The sequence below is a fragment of the Anser brachyrhynchus genome, assembly GCF_964034855.1.
Source record: "Anser brachyrhynchus genome assembly, chromosome: 13".
Classification (NCBI taxonomy): Eukaryota; Metazoa; Chordata; class Aves; order Anseriformes; family Anatidae; genus Anser; species Anser brachyrhynchus.
Window position 1 is genome coordinate 6,097,856 of NC_137708.1, and position 22,123 is coordinate 6,119,978.

Genomic DNA, 22,123 nt, shown 5'->3' on the forward strand with positions numbered 1-22,123 from the left:
ACAGCTACATAAATAATATATTAGTAAATATTAATTGTGAGCTAAATTATTTCTGCAAAATGTGATAGAGATTCCTGTTAGAAACATACAAGATCCCCCTCTATTTTTTTTATTTAAATAGTAAGCAGATGAGTAAAAAGGCTTTGCACAGCCTACTAAAGGTACAATATAGAAAAGAAATCTTGCATTTCCTGCTGAATCTTTGGTTTATGGAATTTTCTGTTTTAACTGTACCTTATATTACTTTCTTACTCATGCTTTACAAGTTTAAAGCTCAAGGAAAGAGGGTAGATAAGACCTTCTAGGAATTCCTAGTAAGCAGAGACTTTCCGGCTGTCTAGTTAATGTTATAAGTACGTAAGCAGTGCATTACAAGTATAGTGATGAACAACTTACTTTCTTCAGTTGAAAGTTCTGTTTCCTTTTCAGTTTCTTTTCTTCTGAAAAGAGTACAGCCAAAAATACCCCATTAGAAGTAAAATATAATCATGCTGTATGTTGGCTCTTTCTGCGCAGATTTTCTATTTAGCTTCTCATTTTTTCAAGTTCATTAGGGCTGAGGACATCTGAAGTAGGAATGTGAACTGAATTAATTTTCAAGCTATGATTCTGTTGGGCTTCCAGTTTAATCAGTTTCATTTTGTTGTTCTGCTCTAGTCAGCCGAGTACAATAACAGAATGGGAGATGAGAAAGCAATCAGCTGGAGAAAAAATAGGAAGAGCATGTAGTAAGTGGAGAATGGAAAGTAGCATGAAGATGGAAAGATTGAGATTGATAATCTAGGTTTTAGGGTAAAGGGCATGGTGTCAGAATGAAAGAGTTTAGAAACACTTAGGACAGAATAAAGTTCAACTCAACAGAGATGACAGCTTCCAACCCGGAAGTTGCTGCTTTGTAAGCCATCCTTAGTACATGTTTAGTACTTCTTAAATGGAGTAGTCTTTAAGTCTTTAAAAAAAAGGCTTTAAGCAGTAAATATTAGTCCCACTGTATCGTATTTTTTTTGCTTTATAATTAATTTTACATAGCAAGTGTGATTCCTTTTATAGTTTGTGTCTTCAGAATTGAGTGTACAGGCTAATTAATACGTAGGCCTGCTTTAGACTGTAAGCAACTTCTGTTTTGATGTTGTAGTTCTCTGGGTTTCAATCAGTTTTGCAGCGCATTCCCAAGTATATAAATTGTTCATGTTCAAATTTTGACGTACATTTTATATTTAAGTAACAGGGATAACATTGACCAAGGTCTATAGTGGAGCAGTAAACTTGGATTTGCTGTTAATGAGATATTAAAATGTTCCTAAGAGCTTCTACCTTCTACTACATATTCTGTAGGCTTTTTTATTCCAATTCACATAATTGGTTAACATGATGTGCAAAGGAAGAATCTCATGCCATTGGTATATGTTGAAATTTACATCCAGAATGCTTTATTTTAAGTTTGTGGAACTGTGAGAACGTTAAATTTGTCACTTGTAGATAAATGTTTTTAAGATTTAAATGAGTTGCTTGACTGTTTGACTTAGATCCACTGTATGTGTATACCCCAAATTCGTATTAATATTGTGTTGAACTAAATGCACAAAAAGAATCAATTTTAGAATCAATTGCACAAAAAGAAGCACTTTTTAAAAAGAAAATCAACAGTATATCATTTTATAGGAGGTTACATTTAAGAACCTCATCTGTCTGAACACTCTCATCATATTTAAATGAGTATGCTAAAGCAACCAAGACAAACTTGATTAAACTGATCGTGCTTGTAATTCTTAGAAGTACATCCAAAGGTCTGCTGTATTTGATCAGCATAGACAGAATATCCCACTTCTGAAAGCACTGTGATAGAAGATGGGAAGAATTAGTATATACATATAATCTGCTTTTCTTTTCCCAACTCACAGCTCTCATAGAAAATTCAGGGCATCAGTGAACAGTCTTTTTTATTTTTGCACTGCTAATTGTTCAAGCTCATAGCATCTCAGCATTCTGAATCCTGTTGAAGAACTGACCCTGCAAAGTTCAAAATCAGATTAAAAGCAACTTGTACTATGTTTAGTTATGTTTGACATATTGACATTATTAAGTTATGAGGGGGGGCAGAGAGACTGCTATATGAGAGATTTGAGCTCATGCACTGCTGTGATTTCAGTTTGAAGAGATTTTTTCTTCAGCATATAAAATGATCTGATTGTACAGACTAGCCTTTTTGAAGGTGTACCAATTTAAAAACTAGGTAATCAACATGTCAGAAATACATCCAGGATCTATTGCAAGTAGAAGGTATGATGTCAGAAATGCTTTCTGAAGATGTCAGTCCTGAGCAATACAGCAATGTTCACAGTTTCTGGGATTGTCTGTCATTTTTCTTCCATGTTGTTTCAGTGACAGCCATCATATAAATGTTGCTATTCAATTTAATTTCCATGGAGAAGTGTTAATATGGCTTTGTGGAATTTACTAATCCTTTCGCCTCAATAATTTTTGACCCTGAAAAAAATATTAATCCCCCTACTGTAATTGCTTTGAATTGTTTGCATGACTGGTGTCACATTTTGTATGACTGTCTATATGCTATGAAGGCCAACAGACTTCACTGTAACGTATAAGGTTAAATGCAGTGTTCCTATTGTATGTAAATATTCTAGACATGCAATACAATATCCTGTTGTGTCAGCTGTAATATGAAGCACATGAAAACTTTGAATCTTTATGCAAAATTAACTTACAATGATTAACTGCTGTAATAAGGCAACATATTTTACTATCCGACTGTAATGATTTTCCTTTTGGCGTTGTGAATTTAATACATTTGGGTTTGGTTTGCTATTTAATACAGTAGATGACAGAGTTGATCATTGTTTCCCCAAATTAGGATTCCTAAAATCAGTGAAAAAATCAATTTTTTGTGATCCTGGTGTTCCCCCACCCCCTTGTCTCAGTACTTACTAGAACTCCCACAATATTTTATAGTTTCAGAATTCATAATTTTATAAACATTCAGAATTGCTACACAGTTTCTTACTGTATCCATTTTAAGTGAAACATTTTCATTCATTTAATGATACCTTATATCATGACCATATTAGGGAGATACTTCTATTAAAGAGGAGTTTGAGTGTTATCTTCCTGCATGGTCACGTACTGAGACAGACCAACATTAAGAATATTTTCTTTGTGGTTCCTTGTTGACCAGAATGGTTTGCAGGATGAAGGAGGTTTATGTGAAGTTTTAGGGAAGTTTTATGTCAAGTTTTTTCTTCACAAGGAAGAAACTGTTAATGTAGAAAGCAGGTGTGGAATTATAAGGGCTTCTTTTAGGATATACAGAGTAGTGGGTTTATCTTGAAACAGAGTGAATGCACTATCTGTTGCAAATCTAAATCCATCTCCTTTATTATCTCTCTTTCAGCTCTAATAAGGGATATTGAACGTGTGAAATGTCTTGGAATATATGTTGGTGGGTTTTGTGTGTGTGTTTTTTTTAACACACAAAATACATGAATTTTTACCTAAGCTCTGCCGAGATAAAAGTATTTCCCTTTTTGGTGCACTGTGCATCAAAAGAATTGTGAGTCTGTTTTGATTGCATGCCATCAAATAGCAGATACTTTCCAAGTTGAGTTATTGTGTGTTAGTTGTTTTTGTTATAGTCATTCAGTGAAATAGAATTAGGAAAACTTTAAATTGGTCAAGTCTAATATGGCAAGATTCACTTAAATCAGTAAATAATAGAAACACAAGTGAGAGGAGTATAAAAGGGCCCTGGGAGAAAAAAAATGCAATCAGGACATAATCAGGGGAGAATAACTTTGCAAAAGTGTGCACTGCAAGAAGCAAGCACAGTTGGGAATGCAGTATAGATCATGTGTTCACGTTACCTCATAGAGAAAAAAAATAGTTATTCTGATTTTGCAAAGAGAATGTTCTTTATTTTGTTGAGTGGGGGTAGCTTTTGAAGTGTATTGAGGTATTTTTATTACAGTTATGTAGATACTATATATGTGGAAGAAGTTAGATAAGTTTGAGAATTGTTACATATGGAGTTAAAAATAGGGTTGTCAGGTTGGGGGGGTGCGGTTATCTTTTGCACTAGTAGTACTTTTTGCCAAGACGATTAAGCAAGGAACTTGAATAAGCATATGAGTCATTTTTAAAGTTATTTTTGCTAGAAATATATTTTCTGGCCAGACACGGGCCCTCAGTAAATTTCCGTATGTATATAGATGTGTATTTTTTTTTCCCTCGGGTGCAAATTAGGTAGATTACTGGGGTAGACAAGTCTGCATCATGCTCTAAGGCATGGCTTGTGTATAGAGCTGGGGAGAGTTCGTAGGAATATGGATTGGTGCTTTGTACTTCCTCCTTTTCTTGTGACTTTGACTTTCTGGGGTTGTTTTATTATTGATACATGAATTATGTTGTAACACTGTATGTTTTGCTTCTGGAAGCTCCTACAGACTTTCGTATGTAGTGTTAGGGCAGTGTTTACAGATGCTGAAAATGGAAGTCGATTTTTTTGTACTGTTGAACTTGGATGTTACAGTTGCATCTCTGTCAGCCAGTTCCACTGCATTTCCCTTTCAAAGAAAAGTTTGAAGAGGAAAGCTGCTAGAAGCCAGAATCTTGGAAAGTATATAGCAGGAAGAGGGACTAGTCATATTTTGAGGATATGACTTGCAAAGTAGCAGATGAGGTGATGATGTGCCGGAGTTTGTGAATGGCAATGACAGTAAAATGGCATGGTGGAAGGAAAAACTGTAGGTGTTAAATAAGTGGCTGGGCCTGGAGGAGAGGAAAACAGAAGAGAGAGTTTATAAAGCCAAAAATAGGAAACAAAAGGGTTTACTAATTTATCTTTCTCAGATCATATAATTTTTCATACGTGTATTAAAGCTGTTGTAATTCTTTCAGTGTAAATGAAAATAGTGTTATACAAAACATTATCAATTTTCTGCTTTGGTTGCTTGTTTAATCCATGAGATTATATAGATAGACCACATGAGGGAGCTCTATTCTGTTCTGCACTTTAAAGACTGCCCATCTAGAATTATGCTCTAAAGCATAAGAGATGCTTATGAGAAAGACTGAGAAAGATTGAGAGAGAATTTAATACAAGAAAAGGGCAAAGGTTGAAGTGCATTTGTAGCACATACATGTTGGCCAAGTAGTGAGAGAAGAATTTTGAACAGAAATCAAAGCAGACTTGAAAAGCTGTGTTGGAGGAAAAGCCTGGATGTTTTTGAGATTTTTAAGAGCAAACTTCTATGAACAAAAATCTACTTAAATCCATGGAAAATTTAAAGTTGCCTTGATTGTGAATAATTGCCTGAGGGAAACTGTGCTTTTGTCCTTAAATCTATATTAAATCAATTTGTAGAGATTACTAATACAGATTTTTTAATAAAAAAAGAACAACTATTGTGCACTGCTAAAATGATAATTCTTTAGAGATCCATTTTCTAATTGCTATATGCTTATTTAAAAATCTGAAATTAATGGGAGAGTGCATACTATAAGTCCCTTTAACTGCAGCATTAGATACCAAAATGGAATTCCTTGAAAAAAAATTTTGCGGTTTGTGGAACTACATTTTGCCCTGTGTGCTTCTTCAACCCTGAAAAGGGGTCTACAAGGGTGGTTACATATTTGTGGTATTAATATCTGGAAAGAAAATTCAAGACATAAACTGTATTACTCAAAATTATACGTGAAGAGTGGTTTTAAATTTGCACCTGGTGTTCAAAATACTATTTTGCTGCAAAACAGACTCATTTTTAGATTGCACTCTCATTTTTTTCCCTGTACTTGAATTTGTGAACACTTCATTACAACAGTTCTTTGCAGTAAGTAATTTATTTGAATAAACTTATTCAACATTTTTCTATCAGGTAGCTTTTTTATTAGATATCTGTTTGTCCATAAATTTTAAAATCATTCCTTTGATTTTAAACATCTAGTGTCTTAAAACATTGTACCAAGTGATTTTTTTTTTTTTTTTAGAATTTGGAAAAAAAAAGAAAGATAATGAGGGCTTCATAACACTGCGGCATTAAAGGAAACCTAGAAATATGTGACTTAGTCACTTCTCAACTCCTTCCCCACACTTTACCCCCCCAAAAAAAACGTTATCTTGATGAAGTAACCATCGCGTCTCCTGATTGAAGCTTGTTAAACCAGGGTAAAACTGACAGCTCAAACATATTTCTCGTAATTAAATCCAGATGAAGTGAGGAAAAACTGTACGATCAAAGAGAAAGGGAATATGGTTGCAGATTCTCTGAAAGATTTAGGGCACACAAAGCTGTAATTATTGCTCAAGGCGACTTATTTTATGTTCCAAAACTAATAGTTTTTTTCTAGGAATGGCTACTTTACAGTGGCTTTGCTAAAATTAATAATTAATTAATTGAAATTAATTTTTTAATGGTTGAGAAAACTTCATATGTCAATGCTTTGTGTTATTTGAAACATTCGTATTTAGTTAATTTGAATATAATACGAGAAACAAATTTTGCAGTATCATTTTGTTTGTAATAGCTGCTTTTTGGTTTTCTTGTTTTTGTTTCTCCAGATTTTCATATAATTATTCTGCAGGGAAGATGCACTAGAAATCCATTACTCTTGCAGTATTTTCTTGGTTATCAAGTCTTCTGTGTTGCTTTCTAATGCATAAATAGTGGTTATAGTTAGTTGCTTGGCACCACTATAAATGAGAGTGATGTCCAAAAAATTATAGAATATGACTCTTCATATTGTTTCAAATAATTTTTAACCCAAAATATCACAAATGAGGATTAGATGAAAATCGAGATGGTTTCCATTGTAAAACATGCTGGAAAAGCATTTGCATAAAGTAGATAGGAAGCGACTTCTTTTCAGAAATCTTAGTATGGGATTTCAGGTAAAAATGTGATCTGACCTGTGAAAGATCTTAACAGAGTTTTATGAATTTTGTACAAGCATAGGGAAGAAAAATGAAAACTTGTAAAGCATTATGAAGCTGGGATAAGAAACTGGATAAATTCTTTATTTTTCTGCTGTAATTTTATGTCAGTTTTCATTTGTTTGCCCTGTCATCTTTTTACAGTTGTTATTCTAGGACTCCCATCAATTACCCTTTTTTTTATGCAATCATTGAAGTATGTGCTATTGGTGTAAAAAGATTTAAGAATTGTGGGGATAGATCATGAAACATGTAACCAATATTAGCTGTGTGTGTTGTTATACAGATATATGTGTATATATATATATATATATATAAAATCTACATATAATCAATGTATATATAACATACATACCTATATATATATAACCTAAACCTGTATCTAACTATAAATTTAATTCTTAATCTGGTGTAGTCTTTTTTTCTTGTTTTTAATAGCTGTCAACTTCCATTTCAGAACACATGAAGCTAAATAGTCCACCTCTTTCATTCATGAATGGCTTTTTGCCATTCTCTTGGAACTATGTTTTTTAGCTCTCAGGCAGTGTTAGTAAATTCAATTCCTTTCAGTGTATTTTTCTAGAAGTAGTTTCAAAATTCTGGTGACTTCATCAGTAGAAATAAAGGCTTGGTTTTGTCAGGATTTGAGGTTTGTTTTGCTATCAGGCATTCTAGTGCTTTTAAAAATTGTTCTGATATTTCTTTTTTCAGTTAACAATACTTTTAATTAAAAAAATAGGCAACAGTATAAACTTGGGGGAATTGTTTTCCTATTAGTTATGAAAAAAATGATACAGATTTATTAACTTCTCAGGTCAGTCAGGTAACTGTCTTTTCCGCTGGAAAAAAAAAAAAAAACAACAACAAAAAAAACAACCTGGCTTTAGGTTAATTTAGGTTAATACCTAACTATAAGTTCAAGAGTTTTCCAACCTTCTTTTTATCCATTTAAGGTAGCGAATATCCTCCCTTCTTGATAGACTGTGGCTTCATAAATGCTGACTTTTATGTATGCTGTTTGAGTAGCCAATTACTCTTACTTACTTTTTAAAGTTTACTTGTTCATGCTACCAGAGAAAGCTCCTATATCAGCCTTATAAGTATTTGAGCAGGCTTTTCTAATATAAACCAATTTAAGAAACAGCTTGTGGAGCTTTGCTCCTTATACTGAATATTTTGTAAATAGACTTTTATTTATCAATTTTTGCCTAGAGGGTTTCTATGGAACTTTTAGAGAAATGGCCACTGATCTCTGCTTCCTGATTAACAGGAGTATAAATAAGTAAAAAGGCACTGTTGAAATTCTGTTGATAGAAGCTTTCTTTTGTGCATATTAAAGAGGTATATGTGTAGTCAATGGAAAGAGTCTTACTATTATTGAGAAGTTTGAATTGATGAAAATTCGAAATTGATATAAATGCTTAGAGCTAGGAGTTAGAAAGCATTGATATTTTCTCATGTTTATGAAGATGAAAGTTTTATGGCTATTTAGGGCCAAGTCAGAAAGGCCTCGATGATTAACATCACTTCGGAGTGAGTCTGCAATTTAGGGAGAATGAGTAGGCTACAATTAGTATTTTTATCAGATGGTTATGATCTTTTTGCTTCACTTCCATGGACACAAACACTTAAATAGTGTCTGTACGCACTGAATGCAGCTGTAGTTGAGGCCAGGGAGAGGCACAGAACCCTTAGATGTGTAACTGAGGAGCAACAACACTCCCCTCCCCTTCCGCAGGCTACTCTGTCAAATGATGAATTCTTTTTGCTTTGTTTTGAGAAGCAAATCACTACACTGAACTTTTAATTGATATTTTATTAGTGAATCTTTAAATTCTTCAAAAGGATGTGATTTTTTTATAAACAGGTAAAATGTTTTTCTTTGTTTGGGTCTTGATTTCTTTGGGTTCTAATTTGTGTATATAAAGTGTATTGTAATGAAGATTTCTGCCGTATTTTTTTTTTCTTCCAGAAAAGATAGGCTTTCTACTGGAATAAAAGATTGAGTATATAATTGTGATTCATAATTATCTGTGTGTTCCAGAAGTCGACTTCTCTGTAGTCAGAGAGATGCATTATGTATGTAGTGTGAATGATAAAATTGTTAGTATCTGTTTACTTACTGATAGCAGATGAAAATAAAGCTCTCTCTGTAAATGACTTACTGTTATTAAAGCTGAATTTGTCTTCAGCTAATAAGTTCTGTTTGTTTGTTTCTGCAGTTCAATTCAAAGAATGCTCTATTATGGATGAGCTTAGAGATTAGAAACTACGAGCAGTGATACACCCTTTATTAAAGACGATGACAATATTGTATAAAAGTTTCTCTTGTAGCGGTGTAAAATATATTTTTAGCCTCCTTTGGCTTTTCCATAATCCAGAGTTCTGCTCTGAAATGATTTCCTAGCTTGAAATGATGGAATGCAGAATGCGTACTTGAAATATTTTTGGTACATTTTGACACTAACTGGTAGTTATTTGGAAGTGATTAAAAGGTTTGTATTCTTGTTCAAGTGTATTTTTCTAATAGTAGTAGATAGGTGTATCCCTGGGGCGGGGGGAGTGTTTTACAGTGAGTAGTGTATGGCTATATAGATTTGCAAGAAGTCTACTTAAGGCTTTAATTTCAAGTAAGGATGTCAAGAGATTACATTGTTTTCACAGATGGTTTTTTGAAGCACAGGTGTAGGCGTTTTTTGTGTGTGTTAAATCAAACTGTGATTTGGCTTAGGTACAGATAGAAAGCTAAATCAAACACAGGGCAGGCATTGTAAGTATCTGGTCCTTTTACTTTCTAAAACTGAATTGCCAGTATTTTTTAATAAATGTAGTTACTCTGATCATCGGCATTTCATAAAATACTAGTTTACAAGTTTAATCAGGACTTCAATTTGCTGAAATAACTATTCGGCAAGCTAATTTTAGAACTGAGTGTTTATAGTTAATAGTGAAGATTCTGACAACTGGTATGTTCTTAGTGTTTCATGTCTCTCTTCAGCAGTCTTCCTAATTAAATTTCATTCTGGCATGCTTGGAGTGGTAAAAGGTCTACTAGGGTTAAGTACAGTGCATAAAACTTGTTGGTAAGTTTGGGATTTTTGAATGGCATGAAGTTGCATTGTGTATCTAGCTGAAGAAATTCTTTGAGATGTTACAGTGTAAAGTTGAAATTATGAAGAAGGTGTTGGTTATTATATTTATACATCTGGATTTTACTGAATTACAAAATGGTTGAGATGGGAAAGGGACCTCTGGAGTTCATCAGGTCCAACCCCTCTGCTCTAGAAGGGCCAACTAGAGCAGGCTTCACAAGACCATGTCCAGATGGCTTTTGAGTATTTCCAGGGAGGGAGATTCCCCAGCCTCTCTGGGCTATCTGTGTCAGTGCTCAGTCGCTCATTTAAGCTCAGTTTGGCTGCAAGTCAGCACTTGATTCAGAAGATACGGAAGGCCAAATTAGGTCGTGATTTTTCATTGAAGTACTATTAGGTATGAACACAGACCCCTCTGTGGAGGCGCAGTCTTCAAATCGTTTCCTCATCTTGTCTGATCAACCGTACACTTAATGTCTGTTTGTTGCTAATTTCCTACTGCCGAGGATGACAAGTGCCACCTATGAATAAGGTGAATTTGCAAGCAGATACACTAATCCACACATTCACATTAGTAAAATGCAACATTTATGATGAGGTGTGTCATAAATGTTTTTTTAATACCACTTGTATGGTTTATCTAATGCATCATGAAGGCATACAAACAAAATTCAGCTGTTGTATGGTTATTTATATAGTTCTTTCTGCCTAATTAGTTCTCCCCCTATTATTTCATTTGGGGCTCCAACAGATTCACTTTTAAATTCTTTAAATAGGCAGTTTTTCGGCTGGTTTATTACTTTTCACTGGTGTTGGCAGCAACATGTTATGCACTGAACTGACTGACAATAAGTTAATGATGGTTAAAATAATAAAACAAATTTCCGTTTTTCCGAAATAAAAGAATTCGCAGTAGAGATAATAGGCTAGTTTTATACTGGTAGCATTTACGTACTCTGTGTTGGTTTAATAACTAAATTGTAATTTTATCAATACTTAACTGTATTTGTTTCCCCAGATATTGCAGCTGTATTTGTCCTTTTGAAGAGTTGTGGAATGTATGTGTATCTTCAGAATGATAAGGTGGTATGTCATGCAGCTGCATTCCCTTTTACTTTAAGTATTGTAGACACTAATTCCATAGTTCATTTCAGGACAGCACAGAGAAACATTCAAACATGTAATTTGTAATGGAAATTTTAATAAGCCAGTTTAATTAAACTTTGTTATCTGAGATACAGAACACTGATGGAAATCAACCATTTTCAGAATAGTAAATGGAGTGTTGAGGAATTTTTGGAGTAACTAACAGAAAAATAATGATTGATATATGGATAGTGAATGTTATGGTTGAAGTGATAACTAACCATCCAGCAGATCTAAGGTTTTTAACCTTCATCACTCTGATATTTTTTCTCATCTGTTTACTTGAAAGAAACCAAACAAAAGCTTGGAAGTACCATGATACCGTTCCTTTATATTGATACATAATTCAAATCTAGTATTGACAGCAATTGGAGATTCTTTCTCTCTGACATAATGAGGTAGCCTAGTGGCATAGTTACCCGGTCCTCTTTCAAAATGCGAAGATCATTGGTGTAGTGACTTATCTGTAAGAACTGGGTGGAAACTCAAGTTTGCAGCAGTGCAAAAGCAAACAAAAACATTTTGTGGAGGAAAAACAGAAGTTTGAAAGTTTCGCAGCCTTTCTCTTTTGACAGAAAGACTAGAAAAACTAGAATTTGTTGATAACTAAAATTTGGCAGCAGAAGTTAATAGGGAGTCTATTTTCTTTAAAATTCTCTAGAGATATGACATACAGAGAATTTTACTGGGTTATACGATAAAACCATGTATTAGTATCAGTTACTAGAACAGTGATTTTTTTACTTTTTATGTTTAAATGCAGGGTCAAGTGTTGAAACAAGTGAAAGAGGTCATGACATCTGGAATTCCCCCATAAATTTTAAAATTAACACTGCTTCAAAAATTCAGACTTGATGCTTAGAAAATCTCAGTCATTTTTTGTAGTTGCCATCTACCATACTGTTGAAAGAAGAAGTGGAATTTTATTAAAGAGTGTAAACTTTCTTTTACCTAGTAACCACTGAAATAAGTATTTCAAAACTTTACTAAGGCTTATGTGTACAGAGTTGCCCAAGTGGTGGCCAGTAATTCCCTTCTGGAATTGCTGTATATTTCAAGGTGATGTTTCAAATTGCTATTATTTTATAAATATGAAGATTGTAAGAAGCGTATCATGTGACTAAGAATAATTTTCTTAACATGACTGGATACGGTCTTTGAAACTATTGTCTCTACAGCACTGACTTGTTTTCTTTAACATTAAGTACAGTTAAAATAGTCCATTCTCTTTGCTCATCATATTAATCTGACATTGCTGACTTTCCTTTCTCTTACAAGTCATCTATTAATGGTATTTCTTATTTGCAGTTTGGAACTTACTGAACGAAAAATATTAGTGTTGAAACTATAGTATATGTTTATACAGTGTTGCTCTTAAATATGGTCTAGTTTCAGTAGAAATGTTTTTTTTTTCCATTGTGGTGGTTATTGTTATTTTTGAAGTCGCATGTGCAAACTTAATGGTGAATTTGACTTTGGGAGGTTTGTCTCAAAGAGTTTCATATCTAGAATATGAGTTTTTTCTTTTCTTTCAGACTTTCTTATCATTTCTGGTATATTAATTTGGTTTTATATTATGAGCTTTTTTGAAAGGAACCGCAGATGTAATTTGTATAATTGCGTATCTTTGTATTTCTGTTTCTCAGTATTTTTGGTGGGTTGTCCAAGACAGTAGTCTACTGACTGTAAGGTGGTTGGTGTTTTTCTAAGAAATTTTTAGACTCTGCTCAATAATTCAGTAATGTGACATTATTACCTATTTAATATATTCTTGCCATTAAATTTTCATTTCCTTTTATACAGCTAAATGTCATCGAACACTGAACTATACCAGGTTTGTCTTGTGTTAAGATGAAGGATTCAGTGCTCTGCACTTGAAATTCTAACCAGGCATGTTAAAATTCATGAACTAAAATGAAAATATAGTTATTACTCTTGCCTTTGCCCTGATATGAAACTATATAGGTAGATACTGTTTAAAAAAAAAAAAAAAAAAGATATTTATTAATGTCCATCACAGCGTTTTCATCTTTTTGCCATCCTAAATGAACATGTAAAGCTAGCAAAAGAATAAAACTTTCTTTTTATGATACTGAGGCTTTAATGAAGAAGAGGGGATTACTTGGAAAATATTTTTCCCAGGAGAGAAATTTATATTATATAAAAGCTTTTTCCATCATACTTCAAAGAACCAATTTTTAAATGACTTTAGATGACCTGAAATTAGAGCAGGAAAATTCAAACAAAATATTAATCATCCTTCCAATAAAATATATTTTCAGCCTTGACACTCTTGCACGTGACTTATGAAATGACATAGCCTCTTAAGTGCTCAACAGTGTCCAAACACCAAGGAGCATATGTTAGAAACAGAACATCTACCTATATTTCCTCTCTTTTGTCAATTATGCAATTTATTGGCTGATTTCAGAAGAATTGTACTGGGGCTCAGTCTGGTCTCAAAAATAAGTTGTTTATATCAAGTCTTCATGTCTCATTCCTGTAATTAGTTTCTGGGTTGTTTGTTGTTTTTGCAGAGAGTTAGGGACCTCAGATATTTTTTAGTTAGTAATGTGATAACTAGGCAGAGTCTCAGATTAGAGACACAAGTATGGGGAAACTTTGAGTCATGAGCATTGCAGTATTAAGTATCGGAGAATCTGCATGGAAGACGGTCATTACAGATAAAAGCCACAGGGAGTCAGGCTGCATGGTTTCTGTGGGTCAGGGAAAAACTCATATCTTGTTCTTAGGTTTTGATACATCCAGCACAACCTGTTAATCAGCTACAATTCGTGATCCACAGAACTAGTTTAATCATGTACGAGATGTTTTTTTACAGTGATTTGTGAGTTTTTATCTTTGCAGATATGAACAACCACAACAAAATAAAACAGCAGACTGAAACTTAACTAGCTTTAAGGCAAAGTAATATTTCCCTTGACAGCTTGTACTATTTCTATGTTTACGAATAAGTTATTCTAAAACCAATTTTCCATATAGAAATAAAAAATCCCCTTTTTTCTATTTAAAATGATTATGGCAAATTTTTAACGATCACTGCTGGGATGGAAATCAGTCTAAGATTAATTTCTACACTCTTCAGTTACTAATACAATGTCTAATATACTGTGACCTTTTAATAATATAATTTCATGGAAATGAAAGCAATAGGTACTTCTTTCAGTGTGGGAGAGGATAAAAGAGCATGGAACAGAATGGATATAGACAACAGTCTCGTCAACTTCCATGGTTTCATTTCCGATTGTACAACAATTCATTACCTGTTTATCACTAGTACTTAAAGAATTCAGGTATTTTTTGTATCTCTGATTTAATATTGTTGAGAATTTCTGATTGATTTAGGGTTGATATTACCTAATATAAAAGTGTACATTTGCATTAGATACTCGTGTTTTGGGTTTCGTTCTGTGGTGCATTTGAGTAGCTGGCAATTATCATCCAGCTTTTTACTTCCACCGCAACAGACAAATGTCTGGACATTCTTTAGAGAAGAATGTTTTTGTTTTTTTCCTGTCCTGTTATTTGCTTTCTTGCTAGCTTAGAACTCATGAGTTTTTGAGAATTTGTTTGTAAACCGACTTGAAAGACAGAGAACATTAACCCCTCAACATCTTGTATAGCTGTCATCTTTGTGTATTCATAAGCTGTGAAAAATTATCATAGAATCATAGAATGGTTTGTATTAGAAGGGACATTAAAGATCACCTAACTCCAACCACCCTGCCACGAGCAGGGACACCTTCCACTACACCAGGTTGCTCAAAGCCCCATTCAGCCTGGCCTTTAGCACTTCTAGGGATGGGGCATCCACAACTTCTCCTGGGCAACCTGTTCCAGTGCCTTACCACCTCGTAGTAAAGAATTTGCTCCTTATATCTAATCTAAACCTTCCCTCTTTTAATTTAAAGCCATTACGCCTTGTCCTGTCACTGCTCTCCCTGGCAAAGAGTCCCTCCCCAGCTTTCCTTTAGGGCCCCTTTAGGTATTGGAAGGCTGCTACAAGATCTCCCCAGAGCCTTCTCTTTTCCAGTCTGAGCAACCCCAGTGCTCTCAGCCTGTCTTCATAGGACAGATGGCTCCAGTCCCTTGATCATTTTTTGTGGCCCTACTCTGAACTCATTCTAATACTTCCACGTTCTTCTTGTGCTGGGGGACCCAGAGTTGAACACAGTATTCCAGGTAAATTATGTAGCTCTATTACCTATATTAAACATACAAGGGGGCATAAGTGCTTTTGAGCTATGATCATGTATTCAGTATAATTTTTGAGCTAGACTAGACTTCTAAGCCAACAGGATCAAGGAAATTTTCTACCTTCTTATGTTGGAACGTACTCATATACATATAAACATATAAAAAATGTCCCACTTGACAGCAAGACAATACTAGCATATTTTGTGATTCTACAAACTTAGTACTGAAGTTTTTTTCTTGTTTATATTTTGGGGGTAGATTTAATTACACATGAATCATTTTCCTTAACACAACCTTACAGCTTCGCTGAGAGTGCGCGAGAACAGTATGAAAAACTGTCCAACATGCACAACAACATGACTAAATTGTATGAAAATTTGGGAGAATACTTTAGCTTTGATCCCAAAACAGTAAGCATAGAAGAATTCTTTGGCGATCTGAGCAACTTCAGAACTCTGTTTTTGGTAAGTAATGTCTGCAAAACATAATATATTCTTATTTTTCCTTTGGGTTCTTTCAAGTTTAATTCCTTCCTCTTCTTTCTTCCTAGAGTTTTAGTTAACTTCTTGTTTTATACTGTGGCAGGGTGTCAGATGCATGTGTCCAGAATTAATTTGATTTTGGTCACTGATAATTATAATTTTTTAACTTGCAAACCCAACTGTCAATGTGAGCAAGACATGGATGATCAGAAAACAGGTAAAAAAAACAACCCTCCCCCCCCCACCCCACCTCACAAAGCCCCAAACAACAAAAATGAAAACCACCAAAAAAACACAAACTCTTAGTGAATAATGGAACAAAAAGCAGAATGGGCATACCTATGTTCACATTGTGTAGGAATCTGACTCATGTCTTCATGATGCTGTGATGCTAAAGCTTAGACTTTCATAATAAGCCCTCTGTTTCTGACTGAATTCCGAATACTCACTTAGATGTTCGTAGTACTATTTCTATTCAGCTGGTATGGTTGCTATCAGGGTTTGGCTTCTTTATGTCGGAATTTAAGTATTTTATTCAACACCTAAGTTTTTAAATGGGTTTAATGTCATCTTTCCTAGTGGCTGTCTGGAAGCCATAATCAGCTGCACCGTAGGAAGTGCACAAGGAAAACAGATGCCTGGAGTGTCACATTACGTCTCTAGAGAATATTAAAATTGCTTGGAAATACCACTGTTTACCATCCAGCTGTAGCTCTGAGATGTGTCTTTTGCCAGTATCTGGCTTAATTCATCACATAATCATAGGAATTTCGGTTTTCGGTGTGATGGATGAATAACCACTTTAAAATGTAATTTTAGTGTTAAGTTTACTGTATTAGTAAACTTCTACTACAATATATCTAACTGTTCATTTTAATTTGGCTGTAATTATTCTTTTTTTACTGTAAGCAAATTGCCAATTTTTTTATAATAAGTAAGTAGGCCAACACATCTGCATGAAGATGTGTCAAAAACAGGAATAGTTGTCATAAGCTATTTCAATGCATTTACTTTTTCATAAATCCAAAGCTTACATTTTCAAACATGGATGTCTAATTTTTGAAGTCTACTTCATTGTAACTACTTGAAGCAGACTTCAAACTAGCAATATCCAAATACTGTGGTGAAAAACCTGTCCTCAAGTCTGTATTTAAACGGCTTTGAAGGTGATAAGAGCCAGAGAACAAATATCCAGGTTTTCTAGAGAGCATATTAGAATGAAAATACTTCCAGTTGCTTAAATATGTCTACTCCTTCTTTGTTGACTACCTCAAGATCTGACTAATAGCCTGTTGCTCTTTGCTGGTTATAGTTGTATTTGAAGTGACTGAATAATAACGGCGGGGGAGGGTGGGATCAGCTTTAATTCATTGCTATTTATTTAAGGAGAAAATTCTCTGAGATTTATCTGTATGCTTGTCCAGGAGACAAATCTCTTTTCATGTCAAGGTATAATAGTTATATATTTTCTATATGAAATGTCATATTCTATAAAATAGAGTGGTTATTCTGTCCTTTATCCTTTAATATGATGGCTATAATATATATTATAATAATAGTTAAGATTTTATATATGTCTAATATTTTTGTAATTTAAAGAACAAAGAGTCGACTCAAGAAAAATCTAGGATTAATCCCACTGGCAGGAATTACCACAAGGCTTGGGGTGCCAAAATTTCAAATGTATGAATGCAATAAATGTTCTGCTGATATAAGTTCCACAGTCTGCAAAGACACAAATCAGGTTATTTTATGAGCTTTTAATTTTTATGTCATATTTAGAACATCAGCACTATGTTGTCGGCTGTGTTATGTCTAAATTCATGTGGTTATGTTGATTGGACTTTCAGAGATTATTTAATCCACCTATATATTCCAAGGTAAGGTGAAGTTACAGCAGGTAGCCTAGGGCCTTGTTCAGTTAAATTTTTATTCGGGAATGGAGACTTCATGACCTCTCTGTTTTCCACAGTGATCACACTTGTGGTGGCAGAATAGGAAAAAAGTTATAACATAAGAGACTGTATTTATTGTCTCTTGTTCAATTGCTTTGCACCTCTGAGAAGAATCTAGATCTGTCTTTTGTACACCATCCCATTATGCTGTGTAGATAGCAATTAGGTTGCCCGAGAGCCTTCTCTTCTTACAGGAGAACAAACTCAGTTCTCAGCTTCTGCTTGTCATATGCTCCAACCTCATGACCATCTTGATATCAACTACTGGACACGCTCCAATATTCATTGAAACTCATTCTGGGCACAGAACTCCCCCAGATATGTTTTTACAAGGAGTGGTAAAGTGGAAGAATTGCCTCCTTCAACCTGTTACTGTACTTTTTAAATAGTTGACTGTGGATTCCAACTTCTTTGCTCCAAAGGCACACTGCTGCCTCTCATCCAACCAATTGTTCACAAGTTAACTTCATTTTTCTTCAGAGCAGCTTTCTAGGATTGCTTTTGCATTTTACATTAGTTGTGTTTAGGGTTAAGTAGTGTGGTGTTAGCCTATACTATAGAAAACTGTATATTTGCGAATTTTTTGGTGGTTCAATTTTTAAGTTTTACTGAATTTCCTAAATATCATTTGTGAGAATACTGTCTGGAATGGATTTCACTGCATCTCTAATACCTTTACTTCAGTGATGATTGTTATGTGGCCTTGAAGTATCTGTTTTTTTATTTGTTTTTCAAATATTTGCTAATTTACCTCACTTAAATGAGGTCCTGCTTCTAAATCCAGAATGTTCAGGTGGCTTTGAACATTTGCACATTAAATACAGAATGCAGGTAAATGCAGTGTGACTTGGGAGGAAGGAAGTGTATTACGTCACTGAAGAATTTTAATTTACATTGAGAATAAATTTCTCTTCTGTATGCAGTTTGTTCACTTGTACTTATAGCAAGGCTCCAGATAGCCAATTCTCACTGTTTTAGGAAACTGTTAAAAATTAGGGCATTTCTAACTTTATTTTTAATCACTGAAATAACTGTAGCAATCAGAGTAATGAAGGTGTTGAAAACTACTAGCAAACTACTGTTAATTATTATTCCCAACATGCACATAATCCTCTTGTTAATGCTGTATACATATCTTCTGCAAATACTCCTCTGTGGATATGGAAAAGAGGTGTAAATTCTATAAACTACCCAGATAATTTTTACCATGAGATGTTACCTGGGTTTTATTTGCCAGGATGTCCTTTACTTTCTTTATGTATGAGTGCGGGAACATCTGTGTTCTTAAGATTACTAGACAGTACTGAAAGCAGACAGCAAACTTGTCTTGACATTTGTTTTCTTTTTTCCTTTTTTGCTTTTATTGGAGGGGAAGAGGATATTATCATAGTGTTTGGTAAAGATAAAATACTCCTTGAACATCGAATCTAGCAGAAAAAGGATTTACTTTGAGCAAGTAGTTGTATATTTTCAGTAGACTGCAACTATTCTTCATTTTTTCCAATGTAATCCGTCTTTAGTATTTCACTTACATACTAAATTACTTTTAATGGACTTTTCCTTCTTAAAATTCAGATAGAACTGTTAGCTATTCACAAATCAAGAAGACAGCATCTTTCTGGTAGGCACTACACAGTCATGTACTTCCTTGTCAATGAGGATCACGATAACCTCACATGTATGTTTTCATAATCCTTGTTAAAAGGTTATTATGTTTGAATAATACCTCCACAACACCTTCATCTTGTGCTGTAAATGCAGTCAGCAAATTAATGCATTGCAAAACATAATTGTTTTATTACCTAATTGATGTAAAGTGCCTTCTGTGTTCAGGGAAAGTAATTACAGATGCAAACTTGAGTTATACCTCCTTGCAGAGATCAGAATCCACCAGCAATTCTGCTTTTGGAGTTTCTAAACACCTATGTATGGTCACCTCTTCTTAGGATATTTGTATGATGTTTGTTTTACTTAATACGAAAAAAATGCAGTAAAAATTTTTTTTTTTTTTGTTTTTTTTAGGGTGGGAGATTATTCTAAAGACTAAATCTCCATGAATTAATTCAGTTTACTAAGACAGAACTATCGAGTTCTGTATTCTGGTTTGGAATATCAGACTTGCATTCCAAACAGAAAAGACAGACAACAAATAATCTTTCCAAGTTTCTAGAGAAGTGGGGCTAATTTCTTGTGTCACTTCATAATTTTAGGAAGTGGGCAGTAGTCTAGTAAGATACTGTTTTAATGCTGTATGTGTTGGTCTGAATAGCTAATTATCTGTGTGGTGCTAAGGTTTTTAAAAGTTTTTATCTGTATTATCTTCTAAGCCTCTTTAAATATAAAATATTAAAGCTTCAGTATAAAAAAGTGAGATCTGAGATGTGTATAGCTTAAGGAAAAGCTTTCTTTCCTTAGTATAATTTGTGCTTTAGTCAAATTGACTTGTTCAGATATATACACTAGTTGTAGTAATTGTAATTAGGTCTTTTGAGAATTTCCTGACTTATTTTATCCACTAGAGCAGAACCTTGTAGACTTCAGTGGCGTAAAGATTCTTGTTTAAGGATTTAATTTTTCCATATGCATGAAGAAGGCCTAGGGCAAGCATTAGAAGTTCGCAGTACAATGATTTTACTTTATATGAGGAAAATTATTTTAAAGAATTAAAATTTCCTGCAACATTTTGATGGCTATGAAAAGTTTTTCAAAAAGAAAAAGCATTTCATTTTCAAGTTGAAGGAAAAAAGCAAGAAAAAGCAAGAAATCACTGAAACTCATTTAATCTGTGGAATTTACTGTAAAAATTCATAACCACTGGTAAGAATTCAGGAACCACTGGAGAAAACTGAGTATATACAGCATTTCCAGGTGTCCTCTAGAGCATGCCTACTTATTAAATGTGTTGTTTTCAAAGCAGAGTAGTGCCTGCATGCTGCTTCTAAGTATTTTTTTTTCCCCATTTATGGTAAATGGTTGAAGTAGATGGCCAAAATATAATTCCAGGTATTTTTTGAAATATGGATGACTTGGCTCTTCTTGTTTGTCTTTCTCCAGATTTATTTCTTGTACTACAGCTGCTAACAAATAAAAGTTCAGGAGTTCTTCAGATGGCTGCTTTCGGTTTTGTTGCTAACATTTCTGGTGTGAACGTTTATGATAAGACATACCATAGAATCATGAGGTAATTTAGTGGGGAAGAACATACTAGAGAGTCATTGAGTCTGACATCCTGCTCAAAGCAGGGCTAGTGCAGTAGTTCAAGCTGCGTGGGACCATGTTTTGAATATCTCCATGAATTGAGATACCCTGTCTGTGGAAGACTGTGTTGAAGGCTTTGGTAAAACCAAGATAAACAACAACAAACATGCATTGCCTTCCCCTCCACAGAGCCAGTCAGTCATTTCAGTATAGAAGCTAGTCAGGTTGGTCAGGCACAATTTGTCCCTGCTAAGTCCATTCTTTTGGTTTCCAGTCAGCATCTTGTCCTTAATGTAACAGGAAATGGCTTCCAGAAGGAATCGTGTTGTGAACTTCCTGAAAACACAAGTGATGGCTGAGTAGCATGTAGTTCACCAAGCTTTCCTCACTCTTTTTAAGATGAGAATAACACTTGCTTTTCACAGGCTTTGGGATGTCCCTTGAGTCCTGCAGCTTTTTGATGAAATAGAGGCCTTGCAGTGACATCAGTCAGCTGCCCCAGTAGCCTGTGAGACAGCGATGGTAAAGGTTGAGATGAAGAAGGCACTGAGTACCTGAGACTCTGAGGTTAGGTTCCATACTCCATTCAGCAGCAGACCTCTCTCTTCCTTAATCAGCCTTTGTAGATGTAAATACCCTTCTCATTGCCTTTAACGTCACTTGCCAATTTTATCTCCCACTGAGCTTTGGTTTTCTTAATTCTTTCCCTCCCTGTGCAGTAGTGCTGTATTTCTCTTGCGTAGTGTAACCATGCTTCTAGCTTTCAACTTATCTGTTTTACATCAGAGCTACATCAAGAGTTCCTTGTTCAACCACACTTAAACCTGCCAAACCTCCTCAGCTTCCTGCATGACAGGATGGTGATCTTAGTGCTTGGAGAAGGTTTTCCTTGAAGATCGGTTATCTGTGTGTGTGTGTGTATATATATATAGATATATAGATAATATGTTGTGTTTTAATTGAATCTACAGCATATATAGTTCTAGATAAAGGCCAGTCATCGGCACTTAGAATTCAACACAGCCCTTCAAGAAATCTTGACATTTCTTCTGTTAGCTTTGTATAACAGCTTTAACCACTATTTCCCTT

At 34.4% G+C, this 22,123-nt stretch overlaps 1 protein-coding gene across 7 annotated transcripts in view; it reads left to right on the forward strand.

The window, feature by feature from the left end:
• The window catches only part of DIAPH2 (diaphanous related formin 2), a 189,308-nt gene that overhangs the window by 98,962 nt on the left and 68,223 nt on the right, over window positions 1-22,123 (forward strand). For all 7 annotated transcript variants that reach the window (XR_013938807.1, XM_080553621.1, XM_080553622.1 and 4 more), the window contains one exon: window positions 15,698-15,863. Coding sequence is in view for 6 of the 7 variants with exons in the window: in XM_080553621.1 (XP_080409747.1) it covers window positions 15,698-15,863 (166 nt within the window). In the remaining variant the exon portion in view is untranslated. The remainder of the gene's footprint in view (window positions 1-15,697; window positions 15,864-22,123) is intronic.